At 42.2% G+C, this 14,876-nt stretch overlaps 1 protein-coding gene across 2 annotated transcripts in view; it reads left to right on the top strand.

Moving 5' to 3' along the window:
• Positions 1-12,033, top strand: part of PDS5A (PDS5 cohesin associated factor A) — a 170,405-nt gene extending 158,372 nt beyond the window's left edge. For both annotated transcript variants that reach the window (XR_012434793.1, XM_045392268.2), the window contains one exon: positions 9,394-12,033. Coding sequence is in view for 1 of the 2 variants with exons in the window: in XM_045392268.2 (XP_045248203.1) it covers positions 9,394-9,397 (4 nt within the window). In the remaining variant the exon portion in view is untranslated. The remainder of the gene's footprint in view (positions 1-9,393) is intronic.
• The last annotated feature ends 2,843 nt before the right edge of the window (positions 12,034-14,876 follow it).

Here is a 14,876-nt window from a genome sequence, read left to right as displayed (position 1 = left end):
CTCAGCCTCCCAAGTAGCTGGGACTACAGGCACCCGCCACCTCGCCCGGCTAGTTTTTTGTATTTTTTAGTAGAGACGGGGTTTCACCGTGTTAGCCAGGATGGTCTCGATCTCCTGACCTCATGATCCGCCCGTCTCGGCCTCCCAAAGTGCTGGGATTACAGGCTTGAGCCACCGCGCCCGGCTAAAGATTTTTTTAAGATTAAGATGCAAAAAGAAGTCAAAAGGAGCCAAATCAGTACTGTAAGCGGGATGCCTAATGATTTCCCATGGAAACTCTTGCAGAATTGCCCTTGTCTGGTTAGAGGAATGAGCAAGAGTGTTGTCATGGTGGAGGAGGACTCTAGTGAAGCTTTCCCGGGCATTTTTCTGCTAAAGCTTTGACTTTGATTGAACACTCATAATCAGATGTTATCATTTGTTGGCTTTCCAAAAACTCAATAAGCAAAATGCCTCGAGCATCCCAAAAAACTGTTGCCATGACCTTTACTCTTGACCAGTCTACTTTTCCTTTCACTGGATCACTTGACCACTTTCACTTCTTAGTACCCTTTTTTTCTGAGACAATATCTGACTCTGTTGCCCAGGCTAGAGTGCAATGGCGTGGTCTTGCCTCACTGCAGCCTCAACCTCCCTAGTAGCTGGGACTACAGGCACATGCTGTCATGCCCTGCTAAATTGCTTTGATTGTGCTTTGTCTTCAGGATTGTACTGGTAAAGTCATGTTTCAGTTCCCATTGCAGTTCTTTGAAGAAGTGCTTTAGGATCTTGATCCTACTTGTCTAGACTTTCCATCAAAAGCTCTGCTGTTGTCTACAGCTGATCTAGGTGCAAAGGGTCTTAACAGCCAGTGAGTAGAAAGCTTGCTTAATTTTAATTTTTCAGTCAGAATTTTGTAAGCTGAACCAATTGAAATGACCACAGTGTTGACTATTGTTTCTGCTTTTTTTGGTCAGTCCTCTTGAATTGGCAAAAACAAGATGAATTTTTTTCCTCATAAATTAATGTGGAGGGCATGATGTTCAACATCGGCTCAACCTTTCCTGAAGCAATTTATCCAGCTGGGCATCATAGTTCATGCCTATAATCCTACCACTTTGGGAGGCTGAGGCTGGCAGATGACTGGAGCCTAGGAGTTTGAGACCAGCCTGGGCGATACGGCAAAACCCCATATCTACAAAAAAAAAAAAAAGAAAAATTAGCCAGCTGTCTGGTGTGTGCCTATAGTCCTGGCTACTTCAGAGGCTGAGGTGAGAGGATCACCTGAGCCTGGGAGGTCAAGGCTACAGTGAGCCATGATCATGCCACTTCCTCACTGCCCCCTAGCCTGGTTGACAGAGGATACCCTGTCTCACACACGCACACACACAAAATTTACCAATTTTAAGCTACTGATTTCTTTGGGGCATTGTCCCATAAACTTTTCCTAAAGCATCAATGATTTCACCATTCTTGTACCCAAGCTTCACCAGACATTTGATGCTTTTCTTGCTTCAATTTTAGCAGAATTCCTATTGCTCTGATAGGGACTCTCTTCAAACATTTTTGTTTTTTTTTTTTGAGTCGGAGTTTCACTCTTGTTGCCCAGGCTGGAGTGCAATGGCACGATCTCAGCTCACTGCAACCTCCGCCTCCTAGGTTCAAGCGATCCTCCTGCCTCCATCTCCCTAGTATCTGGGATTACAGGCACCCGCCACCACACCCAGCTAATTTTATTTTACTTTTTTTTTTTTTTTGGTAGAGATGGGGTTTCACTATGTTGGCCAGGCTGGTCTTAAACTCCTTGACCTCAGGCAAACCACCCACCTCGGCCTCCCAAAGTGCTGGGATTATAGGCGTGAGCCACCGTGCCCGGTCTCTGCACAACTTTTTTGAGAGACCAGTCTCACTCTGTCACTGAGGCTGGAGTGCAGTGGCACCATCATGGGTCACTTTGTTCTATGAGAGCACTGAGGCTCAAGCAGTCCTCTTGCCTCAGCCTCCCAAGTAGCTGGGACCACAGGTGTGCACCACAATGGCTGGCTAATTTCTTTTTAAATCTTTTGAGTCTTGCTGTGTTGCCCAGGCTGGTCTCAAACTCCTGGACTCAAGCAGTCTTCCTGCCCCCGCCCTCAAACTTTTCAAACATTTTCAGTGCTTCATACTAGATCCTGTTGAGATATAACAAGTTAGTATGAGTTTATTTTGGTGCAAAAAAAAAATTTTTTTTTGAAATCCATGCATAATTATTTCATAACATCCATTGTCCATGAACTTTTTGAAGACCCCTTATATTCTTGTTTTGGGTTTTTGTTTTGTTTTTGAAATGGAGTCTTGGTCTGTCACCCATGCTGGAGTACAATGGGGAGATCTCAGCTCACTGCACCCTCTGCCTCCTGGGTTCAAGGATTCTCATGCCTCGTCCTCCTGAGTAGCTGGGATTGCAGATGTGCACCACCACGCCCGGCTAATTTTTGTTTTTGTAGTAGAGACGGGTTTCACTGTGTTGGGCAGCCAGACCCCTAATATTCTTTTTTTTTTTTTTTTTTTTTTTTTTGAGACTGAGTTTCGCTCTTCTTGCCTAGGCTGGAGTGCAATGGTGTGATCTTGGCTCACCGCAACCTTTGCCTCCCAGTTCAAGCAATTCTCCTGCCTCAGCCTCAGCCTCCCTAGTAGCTAAGATTACAGGCACGTACCACCAACCCTGGCTAATTTTGTATTTTTAGTAGAGACGGGGTTTCTCCCTGTTGGTCAGGCTGGTCTTGAACTCCCCACCTCAGGTGATCCGCCTGCCTCAGCCTCCCAAAGTGCTGGGATTGCAGGTGTGAGCCATCGCGCCAGTCCCTTTATATTCTTAATGCCATTAAACTCTGTACTTAAAAATTGTTAAAATGATAAATTGTATTTGATATATATTTTATCACAATTTTAAAACTTACTGTGTTAAAAAACAGCTAACAGTAATATAGTGCTTATTATAAGCCAAGCTCAATAATAAGCTCTTTGTTTGTGAACCCATGGTATCCTTAAAACGACTCTATGGCTGGGCACGATGGCTCACACCTGTAATCCCAGCACTTTGGAGGCCAAGGCGGGCAGATCACGAGGTCAGGAGTTCAAGACCAGCCTGACCAATATGGTGAAATCCCCTCTCTACTAAAAACACAAAATTTAGTCGGGCATGGTGGCACGTGCTCAGAAGGCTGAGGCAGAAGAATTGCTTGAACCCAGGAGGCAGAGGTTACAGTGAGCCAAGATCGCACCATGTACTCCAACCTGGATGACAGAACAAGACTCCATCTCAAAAAACAAAAACAACTCTATGTGGCTTAGTACTGTCATTCTCCCCAGTACTGTCATTTCCTCCTCAAAGTGGAGGAAACCCAGGTATAAAGGGCTATATAGCTTTTGATCCCTTATATAAATGGGATTATAGGCGTGAGCCATTGCACCCAGCTGAACACAGTTTTAGTAACTAAGTAAAAACAGTAGTTTATTTGAAATAATCACCAGTTAAATTAGATCAACTCTACTCATCTTTTTCACCTCTTTTGGTAGTATATGCAAACAATATCCTTGCATTTTAGGGTCAGAGAGGAAAACCGAGAGATAGATCAGATGTTTTTGAAAGTGGCATACTTTAATTGAATGTAACACCCAATGCCAAGAACAAGACTGGGGTGAAAATTAAAAGTTAAATTAAAAGTTAAACTTTTGGCCGGGCGCGGTGGCTCAAGCCTGTAATCCCAGCACTTTGGGAGGCCGAGACGGGCGGATCACGAGGTCAGGAGATCGAGACCATCCTGGCTAAAACGGTGAAACCCCTTCTCTACTAAAAAATACAAAAAACTAGCCGGGTGAGGCGGCGGGCACCTGTAGTCCCAACTACTCGGGAGGCTGAGGCAGGAGAATGGCCTGAACCCGGGAGGCGGAGCTTGCAGTTAGCTGAGATCTGGCCACTGCACTCCAGCCTGGGCAACAGAGCAAGACTCCGTCTCAAAAAAAAAAAAAAAAAAAAAAAGTTAAACTTTTAAAAATTAAAAGTTCAAATGGGCTGGGCATGGTGGCTCACACCTTTAATCCCAGCACTTTGGGAAGCCTAGGCGGGCAGATCACTTGAGGTCGGGAGTTTGAGACCAGCCTAGCCAACATGGTGAAACCCTATCTCTACTAAAAATACAAAAATTAGCTAGGCGTGGTGGCTCACACCTGTAATCCCAGCTACTTGGGAGGCTGAGGCAGGGGAATCGCTTAAAACAGGGAGGCAGAGGTTGCAGTGATCCAAGATCATGCCAATGCACTCCAGCCTGGTCAACAGAGTGAGACTCTGTCTCAAAAAAATGAAAATTAACAAAAATTAGTTCAAATGGTATTTGGTACTATAACAAGACCCTGTCTCTACAAAAAATTTAAAAAGAAATTAGCCAGGCATGGTGGTATTCACCTGTGTGGTCCCAGCTACTTGGGATGCTGTGGCAGGAGGACTGTTTGAGCCTTAGTGTTCATAGCTCCAGTGGGCCATGATGGTGCCACTGTACTCCAGCCTGAGTGATAGGTGCCTGGCATCTGTATTAGTAGTGACAGTAGGAAATGTTTTATGAGCAGATATCTGACCTGCCAACATCCATTATGAAGTAAGTACCACACTATATGAGCGGTAAGGAAATGAAGACCTGAAAGGACTTTGCTCAGGTCACTTGGCTAGTGCTACACAGGGCATGGCTTAAGATCCCAGCATGTCACTTATCTGGTCTGCCTCACATACTGCTCACAACAGTAGCTGCAGCTGTGTTTCTCCTCTAATTTATTAATTTATGTAGTATTTGGATTTTTTTTTTTTTTTTTTTTTTGAGACGGAGTCTCGCTCTCTCGCCCAGGCTGCAGTGCAGTGGCTCCATCTCAGCTCATTGCAAGCTCCATCTCCTGGGCTCACACCACTCTCCTGCCTCAGCCTCCCAAGTAGCTGGGACTACAAGTGCCCGCCACCACGCCCAGCTAATTTTTTGTATTTTTAGTGGAGACGGGATTTCACCGTGTTAACCAGGATGGTCTCGATCTCCTGACCTGGTGATTCGCCCACCTCGGCCTCTCAAAGTTCTGGGATTATAGGCGTGAGCCACCGTGCCTGGCCAGAAATTTCTTTTCTTTTCTTTTCTTCTTTTTTTTTTTTTTTAGATGGAGTCACCCAGGCTGGAATGTAGTGGCACAATCTTGGCTCACTGCAACCTCTACCTCCTGGATTCAAGCAATTTTTCTGCCTCAGCCTCTCTAGTAGCTAGAACTACAGGTGTGTGCCACCACACCAGCTAATTTTTGTATTTTTGTAGAGATGGGGTTTCACCACATTGGTTAGGCTGGTCTTGATCTCCTGACCTCGTGATCCACCCACCTCAGCCTCCCAAAGTGTTAGGATTACAGGTATGAGCCACCGCGCCCAGCCTCAGCTGATGTTTTGAATGTCCTTCAGTTGAATGGTCAAAATCCTGAAAGTGCTAACTATTTTTATTTCATGTGGAACTGCAGCTTCCACCTTGCTACAAGATTCTAAACATAGCTCTCATAAACTGCTAGTATTCCCTGTGAGTGATTTGACATTCCACCTGCATTTTCGTGAGACCTGGTGAGGATCATCCTGTTCAGGTTTTATATCATTACAGTTTCAACCAACTAACTGGTAAGAGAAGACATAGAGGTGCCAAACCTGAGAGCAGTCAAACACATTACTGAGCTACAGATGAACCTAGGATGATAGAATTAGCTCTCCTTAAGGGCCTTACTTTGTGGAGTCTGATGTGGATTGCTGCACTAAGTTCAGCCCTGGGTTTTACTTGATAAATAAGGCCTGGCACACTTGTGCTTCTCTGTGTGTCTGCATTCTAACCCCAGATGCCCAATTTATCAGTCTTATTTTTCCTTGCATGATTCTCCACACCTTTCACTTGCTTTATTTTTCACTTCCCAGATGATCATTTCCTGCTCTGATCACAACTCTGGAGTAATAGCTTAAAAGAGCTTACCTCCTAACCTCACCCCAGTCTTTCATAGGTGCTCTTTTGTCGATCTGAGTACAGAATCCCCCCCAGAGTGGTACTTCACACCAGCACCACCTCCAGAAAGCTTGTCCAGTTATATTACTTGGTATTTGCTATTATATTTTATGATTAATCATTAATTAGTGAAAATCATTTTTGAGGCCCTAGTATATGCCAACTACAATTTACACTTTAGGTTTGTTAACTTCATTTCATCTTCAGCTCTTCTAGATAGATTTCTGATGTGTTAAGCTTCTAGAGCCATTTTAATACCACAGCCATAACTTCTAATATGTGGCAAGTGCTAACCCTTGTAGAATTCCTCTTACTAGGTTTTTTTACTCACAACATTAGGTCAATAATGTTTATTTTTAGCTTGATTCCTGCCTATATGGTTCAAGGATACTTTATACCACCAAAACAGAGAGAGGATACGCAAAATCCTACTGGCCTCAGTTTTAGCTGGGAGTTGATGCTGAGGGTTTTAACTTGTAAAGTTAACATTAGAATTTTTAGATCGGATTTTTGTGGTAAATGTATTCTCTCAGCTATTTGCATGTATGTGGGTTTCAGTAAGTAGTCCTGTTTATGTTTTGGGCTGCATTTGGACTTGTTAGTCCTTTTGCAAAAATTAGTTTAGTTCACCCAATAAAACCAATAAAAATCAGCCATTTTCACTGTGGTCAGGGAACAGTCAACAGTATTAGCTGGACATTAGTGTTGGGTCTCTGAGTTTCCAGTGAAGGAATGGTCATTTCAGTAGTTTAGTTCAGTTGTTTTTGCTCTTTGTGTTAAGGCTATCATTCAAAGGGCAAACAGTTAATGTTTTAAATTGAAAATATGTTCTGAATAGATTTGCTGATTCTTGAGTATGTTTTGCTTACAGTTAAGGCCAAATTCTTCCTTGAAGATGAGCTTGTCAATAAACATCAGTGGAAAAATAACCCCAAATTTATGACTTCTGAGGAATCTGAATTTAAACAGAATATCTGTAGGGTAACAGACTGTGGGTTTCTAGTCTTTGGATTAACATGTTTTGTTTAGCATGCTTAGTGTGGGAGTGTTCAAGGATCTTAGAATTTGTTTTTCTTAAAGCAAAGAATTTACTGAGTTTTTGTGCTCATTTGTATATTGAAGTTTCCTCCCATCATGTGGGTTCATATCTCAAAATTAACCCCTAAGTATATATCCTCAAGTGTGTATCCTCATGTGTTAAACATCTATATATTAGTTCAGTATGAATTTTTTTTAGTAACAAGTGAATTTTTCTCAAAATAACATGAAATTTTTCAGAAGCCAAGTGCTTTCAGTGATGGCAATTCATCTTGGTACATCTTGGTACATAGAATCAAGTCCAGGAGGCTCTTCCAGTGACCTGGGTCTTTCACAAGTCTGTGAGAGCAGCCCAGGAAATACAGAGGACTCAGGGCTAGGAAGGGGAAGCTTCCTGAAAGTATAGCAGGCAGCTTGTAAATAATTATTTGGCCAGTACGGTGGTTCACACCTGTAATCTCAGCACTTTGAGAGGCCAAGGCAGGCTGATCACGAGGTCAAGAGTTCAAGACCAGCCTGGCCAATATAGTGAAACCCCATCTCTACTTAAAATACAAAAATTAGCCGCGCTTGGGGGCGCACACCTGTAGTCCCAGCTACTCAAGAGACCAAGGCAGGAGAATTGCTTGAACCTGGGAGGTGGAGGTTGTGGTAAGCCGAGATCATGCCACTGCACTCCAGCCTGGGCAACAGAGCAAGACTCCGCCTCAAAAAAAAAAAGGAAAGGAAAAAAAAAGCTTTAATAGCATATTGTTAAAATTGCTTCAAATAGTATAACAAATTAATAGTCTATGAATTATAATAATCACTAATAGTCTCTATTTGAATTGTAATAATCACTTAGCTCTTTTGGCATTGTTACCTTTATAAAATATGTACATAGTAAAGGAGTTTGGGAATATATCTTTCTTTCTCTTTTAGGTGTAAAATTTGTTGAAAAGGAGACAGTCTTTTTTTTTTTTGATCAGGCTGATTAAAAATGTAGAATGGGCCAGGCATGGTGGCTCACGCCTGTAATCCCAGCACTTTGGGAGGCCAAGGCAGGCGGATCATGAGGTCTGGAGTTCAAGACCGTCCTGGCCAACATGGTGAAACCTTGTCTCTACTAAAAATACAAAAAATGAGCCGGGCCTGGTGGTGCACACCTGTAGTCCCAGCTACTCAGGAGGCTGAGGCAGGAGAATCGCATGAACCTGGGAGGCGGAGCTTGCAGTGAGCCCAGATCACACCACTGCACTCCAGCCTGGCAACAGAGCAAGACTCCATCTCAAAAAACTAAATAAATAAATAAATAAAAATGTGGAATGAATTAGGCAAGTTGGGCTGCTAATGCCTTGCCGCTGAATTGAACAGCCACAGACAAACCAGAATGCACTTCTCAGGGCAAAAGAACAAATCTTGGTGAAGCCAAACCCAACATGCTCGTTCCTTTTCCCAATCGCATCTATTAGATGAGTTCCTCCTCCTCCCAAAGAGGAGCAGGTGAGAGGAGTTGAGAAAGAGGCCATGTCCCACTCTCCTGTGCTTCCAGGGATCAGAATTTCCCTCCCTATTAGGGAAATGCGATGGGGGAATTCCTCCTTATCTCTTTAAAAAAAAAAAAAAAAAAAAAAAAAAAACGCTGATTTTTCCTCCTGGTTTGGTTGGGGTGTTTTTAGTATGCTAAAACGTATATGTTTACCCAGCTCAGGAGTCTCGGAAGTTATTTTGCTTCTTATAAATTCATTTTGCCATAGTGTCATAAATAGCTTTTATTGTTGTAAGCAAATAGGGCATCGGATAGCAGCACTGTCATTGAAAACAAAAACTCCTTTATTGGTGTTTTGTTTTTATATAGTTTAGGGAAAGGCTCTTTAAACCAAGTTTCAGGTGAAAAAATGAAAAAACTTTTTAAGGATTTTAGATAACATGCCAAGCACGGTGACTCATGCCTGTAATCCCCGTAGTGAATCTGAGAAGCATAGTGAATTCCCAGATCACTTGAGCTCAGGAGTTGAAGACCAGCCTGGGCAACATAATGAGACCCTATGTCTGTACAAATAATTTAAAAATTAGCCAACGATGGTGGTGTGTGCCTATAGTCCTTGCGATCTGGGAGGCTCAGGCTGGACGCTGAGCGTGGAGGACCACTTGAATCCAGGAGTTGGGGCTGAGTGAGCCATGATCGTACCACTGCACTTCAGCCTGAGTGACAAGAGGGAGAGCCTGATGCTTAAGTTTAAAAAAAAAAATTTTTTTTGTATAATAACTATAGAAATGAAATCATTTTAGTTTGGTTTATATCTTCTCCACATCTTTTCTAACTGTGCATTCTATTCTTATCCCTAAGGTAAAAACACATTCGCAGAGGGAGAAAATGAAGGCCAAACAGAAGCAGGCTCCAGCTTCTGCAAAAACCTGGATTCACAAATGTCCCTAAACAGAAAATGAAGCTTACTTCAGAACACACACTCTCTGCCTTGAAAACTACAGAAACTATTACTTCCTTTTCACATGACCACAAGTCCTCTGATGGAAATGTACAGCAGAAACTCTTGAGAGAGAGGCTAAAAGCAACTCTGTTCTCCCCCTTCCCCTAGACTTTTCTTATGAAAAGTCAATAATTAAGCAAATTGCTTAACACTTGGTTCCAGTTCCTGCCTATCTGGAGTTTAAATGCGTAATACACCATTAATTTCCACGCTGCAGTTTTTATTTTAAAGAAAGTAACAAGATGTCTTTACACTGACACTGAAATGAAAATTCATCCATTTTAGAGCCAGGAATTCCCATGTTACACAGGAAAAAATAGAAGTCTACTGAATTAATTTTTTAAAAGAAAAGAGATCAGATTAAATATTTCTTTGTTTTTCCTTTTGGAAACTTTTATGTATAATTCTTTCTGCCTGCCTACTTTTCTGCAAAAATGAGATGTACAGATTTCGGTTCCCTGCTATGAAAAGTGATGTGGTGGCAATTTTATAAATGTTGCTTTCTGATTTTTATCAGAGTGAGAAAATAATTAAAATTATTGATTTGCAAGTAGTAAACAGTTCATATTTTGATTTCCCCTCATTTTAGTTTAATATAATTTGCAATAAGTGTACATATTGTTGTTTGTTTCATAAAGCATATCACTTTAAAATGGTTTTTACTCCTGTGATTATGTTGGAATATTTGGAATTTTAAAGGAGTAAAGACTGTCCAGCATTTGGTTTTATAATGTTTGTCACCAGATTTTTATTAATGTAAAAAAAAAGTCAATTTTTAAAAAATAGTTGGACTTTGGCAGCTTTGTAAGGAAAGTTGGAGGTGTTTTAGGATTGCTATCAATTTTCAGCATTGTGCTACTGGGAAATAAGTGTTTTGCTTTTGTCTGATGGTCTGGGCTCATTTTTATGTTTATTTTAGAAAACTTGCATCAATATATTATGTCTCAGCATTGTTCAGCATAGGTAATGTGTGCACTTTTTGTGTACACATAATCATATTTAAGTTTTTTGCATAAAATAAATGCTTCTAGATGTCATGGCAGTCTTTTTAATCTTTTTATCATATGCTTTCTTGTGAATTTTTTCATGTTAAAGAGCTAAAGTCATTACATGATGACAGTCAACTCTCCATTATCTATATAAAATAGTGACTATGCCTCAGTTTTTAATTTTAATCATAAACTTAGAACAAAATAACGAAGGCATGTAAGACCTGATTCTGGAAGAACGTGAAATTTGTCTTTTCTCATGTCCAGAGTTCTATCCTGCCCCCATTGTCCACTGTAGGGTGATCTGCAAAGCCCTAGCAGAATGTGCTCACTCCATTTCCTTACACATTCCTAGCATGGGTCAGAGGAAACAACATTTGTGTTATAACTTGGTCTTGATAGGCTGTAGTGTACATGGGATGTAAAACAATGAAGTGTATCAAAGGTGGATGATTCTGTTAGAGTGAAGTTTGAGAGTAAATGTCACGTTTCTCATAGATAATCAAGAGTTGGCTGTGTATTGATTGACTGAAAGATGGGTAATTATTTTAAATATGCATATACACACATTTAGGTATCAGAAGATGCTTAGGGAACAATGGATACCAATGATAGAAAACGATACCTTTACAGGGGCAGAAAAAGCCCTACTCTTCCTTATTGCCTCTTCAGAACCCTTTAGAAAGTATAAAATATTGCCTCCAACATGCTGAAAAAGAGTATCTATGCATAAGTATCAGAGAAGTTCCTCAAGCGGTCAGTAGGTGTGTTCTATTTAGAAAGAGATTGAAGTTCTCTTAGCATCAGACAACTTGATTCCTAAGGTTTCCAATGTGTCACCAACAAAAAGTGCATTGATAGGGACCTTTGTCTCTTCCTCCCTTTGATTAATTTCCCGGCGTCAGTTTACTAGATTACCAAGAGTTACATCATATTAAACAAAATGTAGCAGAACTATCTGCATCAATACATTCTTGTTTAGATTTTTGCAGGAGAGGAGTTACTCAAAAGGATCTGGTCTTTGTCTGATGTAAATGGCCCACCCCAATTCTGTAACATGATGCAAGTGTCTGGCACTAAGGGAAGCAAGAGCAGGATTGTAGAAAGATCAAGCTGATGGGGAGGGACTTGTTTACGGGAATTTTTTTAGTTTTCCTTTTTGAAGGAAAACAAAAATCCCTTGGAATTTGGTATTCACATCTCAGAGAACTACAACACAAAAGTGCAGACTTATATTTGAGAATTAATGTTAACCCTTTGTGTCTAGTTTGAAGCTTCTTGTATTTGTCTAAAACTACAAGCCAGAATTTTGTATCTCCTTTGATAAAAAGTGTGTATAATGTAAAGTAGTTTTGCATATTCTTGTGCTGCACATGGGCTGAATTTTTAAATTTTTTTTAAAAACTTGAAGCAGAACCTTGTAATTTGTGTAAATGACAAGTGTAAAATCCTACCATAAAATGCTAAAAATATGCACTGTTTCAAATAAAACCAAGAAATGCAGCATTATATAGTAGTGTGGAGCCCTGAATATTCATGTACCCCTGGTATGTCACAAGTTGATAGAATGTCTCTGCATATTTTCTGTTGAGATGCTGGAGTCTGAATATCCTAATTAGAAATCAAAAGCCACCTTCAAACTTCCTGCCTGGGTACTCGGATGTAGCTTACAGTGGCTAAGGAAGAACATAGTGGATGATAAATTCTGAGGGACATTCGGAATTTCCAAACAAATTGGTTTTAGGGGGTGGCTTTTTTTTGAGATGTTATCTTACCCTGTTGCCCAGGGTGGAGTGCAATGGCATGATCATGGCTCACTGTAGCAATCCTCCTGTCCTAGGCTCCTAAAAAAGTGCTGGGATTACAGGCCTGAGCCACCAGGCCTGGCCAAGAGGTTATTTTTTTAACCTAAGAATTTAATAGCAGCCTTTGATTCATATTAGTCTATGGTTCATCCATTCATTGCAAGTTCTGCACTCACATATTTAGTTTCACAACAAATTCAAGGCCGGGTGCAGTGGCTCACGCCTATGATCCCAACACTTTGGGAGTCTAAGGTGGGTGGATCACGAGGTCAGAAGATTGAGACCATCCTGGCTAACATGGTGAAACCCTGTCTCTACTAAAAATACAAAAATTACCCGGGCATGGTGGCATGTGCCTATAGTCCCAGCTACTCGGGAGGCTAAGGCAGGAGATCGCTTGAACCTGGGAGATGGAGGTTGCAGTGAGCTGAGATCACACCATTGCACTCCAGCCTGGACGACAGAGTGAGACTCCGTCTCAAAAAAAAAAAAAAAAAAAAAAAAAAAATTCGAGAGCAAGCAGATTACATAAACATATCTGGGATAAGAGGTGACCAGAATGAGAGGTAAGAAAAGCTATCATGGCTGGGTGCAGCGAGTCACACCTTTAATCCCAGCACTTTGGGAGGGCAGCCGAGGCAGGTAGGTCACTTGACCTCAAGGGTTCAAGACCGGCCTGGGCAACATGGTGAACCCTGTCTCTACCAAAAATACAAAAATCAGCCGAGTGTGGTGGTGCACACCTGTAGTCCCAGTTACTCAGGAGACTGTGGTGGGAGAATCAGTTGAGCCTGGAAGTTGGAGGTTGCAGTGAGCCAAGATCGTGCCACTGCACTCCAGCCTGGGCAACAGAGCAAAACTGTTTCAAAAATAAATAAATAGGCCAGGTGTGGTGGCTCATGCCTGTAATCCCAGCACTTGGGAGGCCAAGGCAGGTGGATCACCTGAGGTCAGGAGTTCGAGACAAGCCTGACCAACATGGAGAAACCCCATCTTGATTAAAAATACAAAAAAGTTAACCACACGTGGTGGTGCATGCCTGTAATCCCAGCTACTTGGGAGGTTAAGGCAGGAGAATCACTTGAACCTGGGAGGTGGAGGTTGCAGTGAGCCAAGATTGCGCCATTGCACTCCAACCTGAACAATAAAAGCGAAACTCTGTCTCAAAAAAAAATAGGCTGGGTGTGGTGGCTCATGCCTGTAATCCCCAGCACTTTGGGAGGTCGAGGTAGGCAGATCACCTGATGTCAGGAGTTTGAGACTAGCCTGGTCAACATAGTGAAACCCCGTCTCTACTAAAAATACAAAAATTAGCCGGGCATATGGTGCACGCCTGTAGTCCCAACTTTGCGTGAGGCTGAGGCAGGAGAATCACTTGAACCTGGGAGACGGAGGTTGCAGTGAGCCAAGATTGTGCCACTGCACTCCAACCTGGGCAATAGAGCGAGACTCCATCTGAAGTCTCGTAACTAAATAAAGGCCTGAAACATGTACATTTGCACTCCAGCCTGAGTGACAGTGAGACCCTGTCTCAAAAAAAAAAAGCTATCATGCCTAGTTTTGTATTTTACCCATAATGGGTTGACCTTCCACCCCCAATACTTGCACTGACAAGACTTTTTTTTGTCTTTGCTACTCACATAAACTGTCCTGCTCTGACAAGCAGCTTTGTAGCCTGCTTACGTGACACTGACAGCATTTCCTACAAGGAGTTAGCCATAAGCCAGCAAGGTAGGGAGGATGGAAACTAGATTGCAGAATCACGCACATTTCTACTCTAAACCACACCTTCAACCTTTCACTCCCGTGAGAGTAATAACCTTCATTTATTTCACTATTGTATCTTATTTCAAAGTCTTAGCAGGGCAACGCAGAACCCATCTCTACCAAAAAATTTAAAAAATAAGCCAGGCATGGTGGGACGTGCCGGTTTCCGCAGCTTCTCAGGAGGCTGAGGTGGGGACGATTGCTTGAGCCCAGGAGGCAGAGGCTGCAGTGAGCTGAGATCGCACCACTGCACTCCAGCCTGGGTGACCGACACCTTGTCTCAAAGAAAAAAGGCCTAACAGGAACATGTACAAGTATCACGTCTAAGGAACCTGGGCCAGGCTACTGATCAGTACTTCAGTTTTGGGGTATTTCTCAAACGTTTCTTTATCAATGCTGATTGCTAACTTAAAGCACCTTTCTCCCCTGGTTCTCTGGTTACTCTTGTTGTTCTTGAGCAAGGAGCATGTCATTCTGAATAAAACCTGTTATTTTTAGTAAACAGCACTACATCCATTCTTCTTGAAGAAGCTCGAATAGTGACATGGTTTGGCTCTTTGTCCTCACCCAAATCTCATCTCAAATTGTCATCCCCACATGTCGAGGGAGGGACCAGGTGGGAGGTGACTGAATCGGGGGCGGTTTCCCCCATGCTGTTCTCTTGATAGTGAAGTTCTCACGACATCTGATGGTTTAAAGGTGTGGCCCTTCCTTGCTCTGGCTCTCCCCTGCCGCCATATAAGATGTGCCTTTCTTCCCTTTCCCCTTCCACCATGATTA

Source organism: Macaca fascicularis, chromosome 5 (genome assembly GCF_037993035.2).
Source record: "Macaca fascicularis isolate 582-1 chromosome 5, T2T-MFA8v1.1".
Lineage (NCBI taxonomy): Eukaryota > Metazoa > Chordata > Mammalia > Primates > Cercopithecidae > Macaca > Macaca fascicularis.
This window is presented reverse-complemented; position numbering and strand designations above follow the sequence as displayed.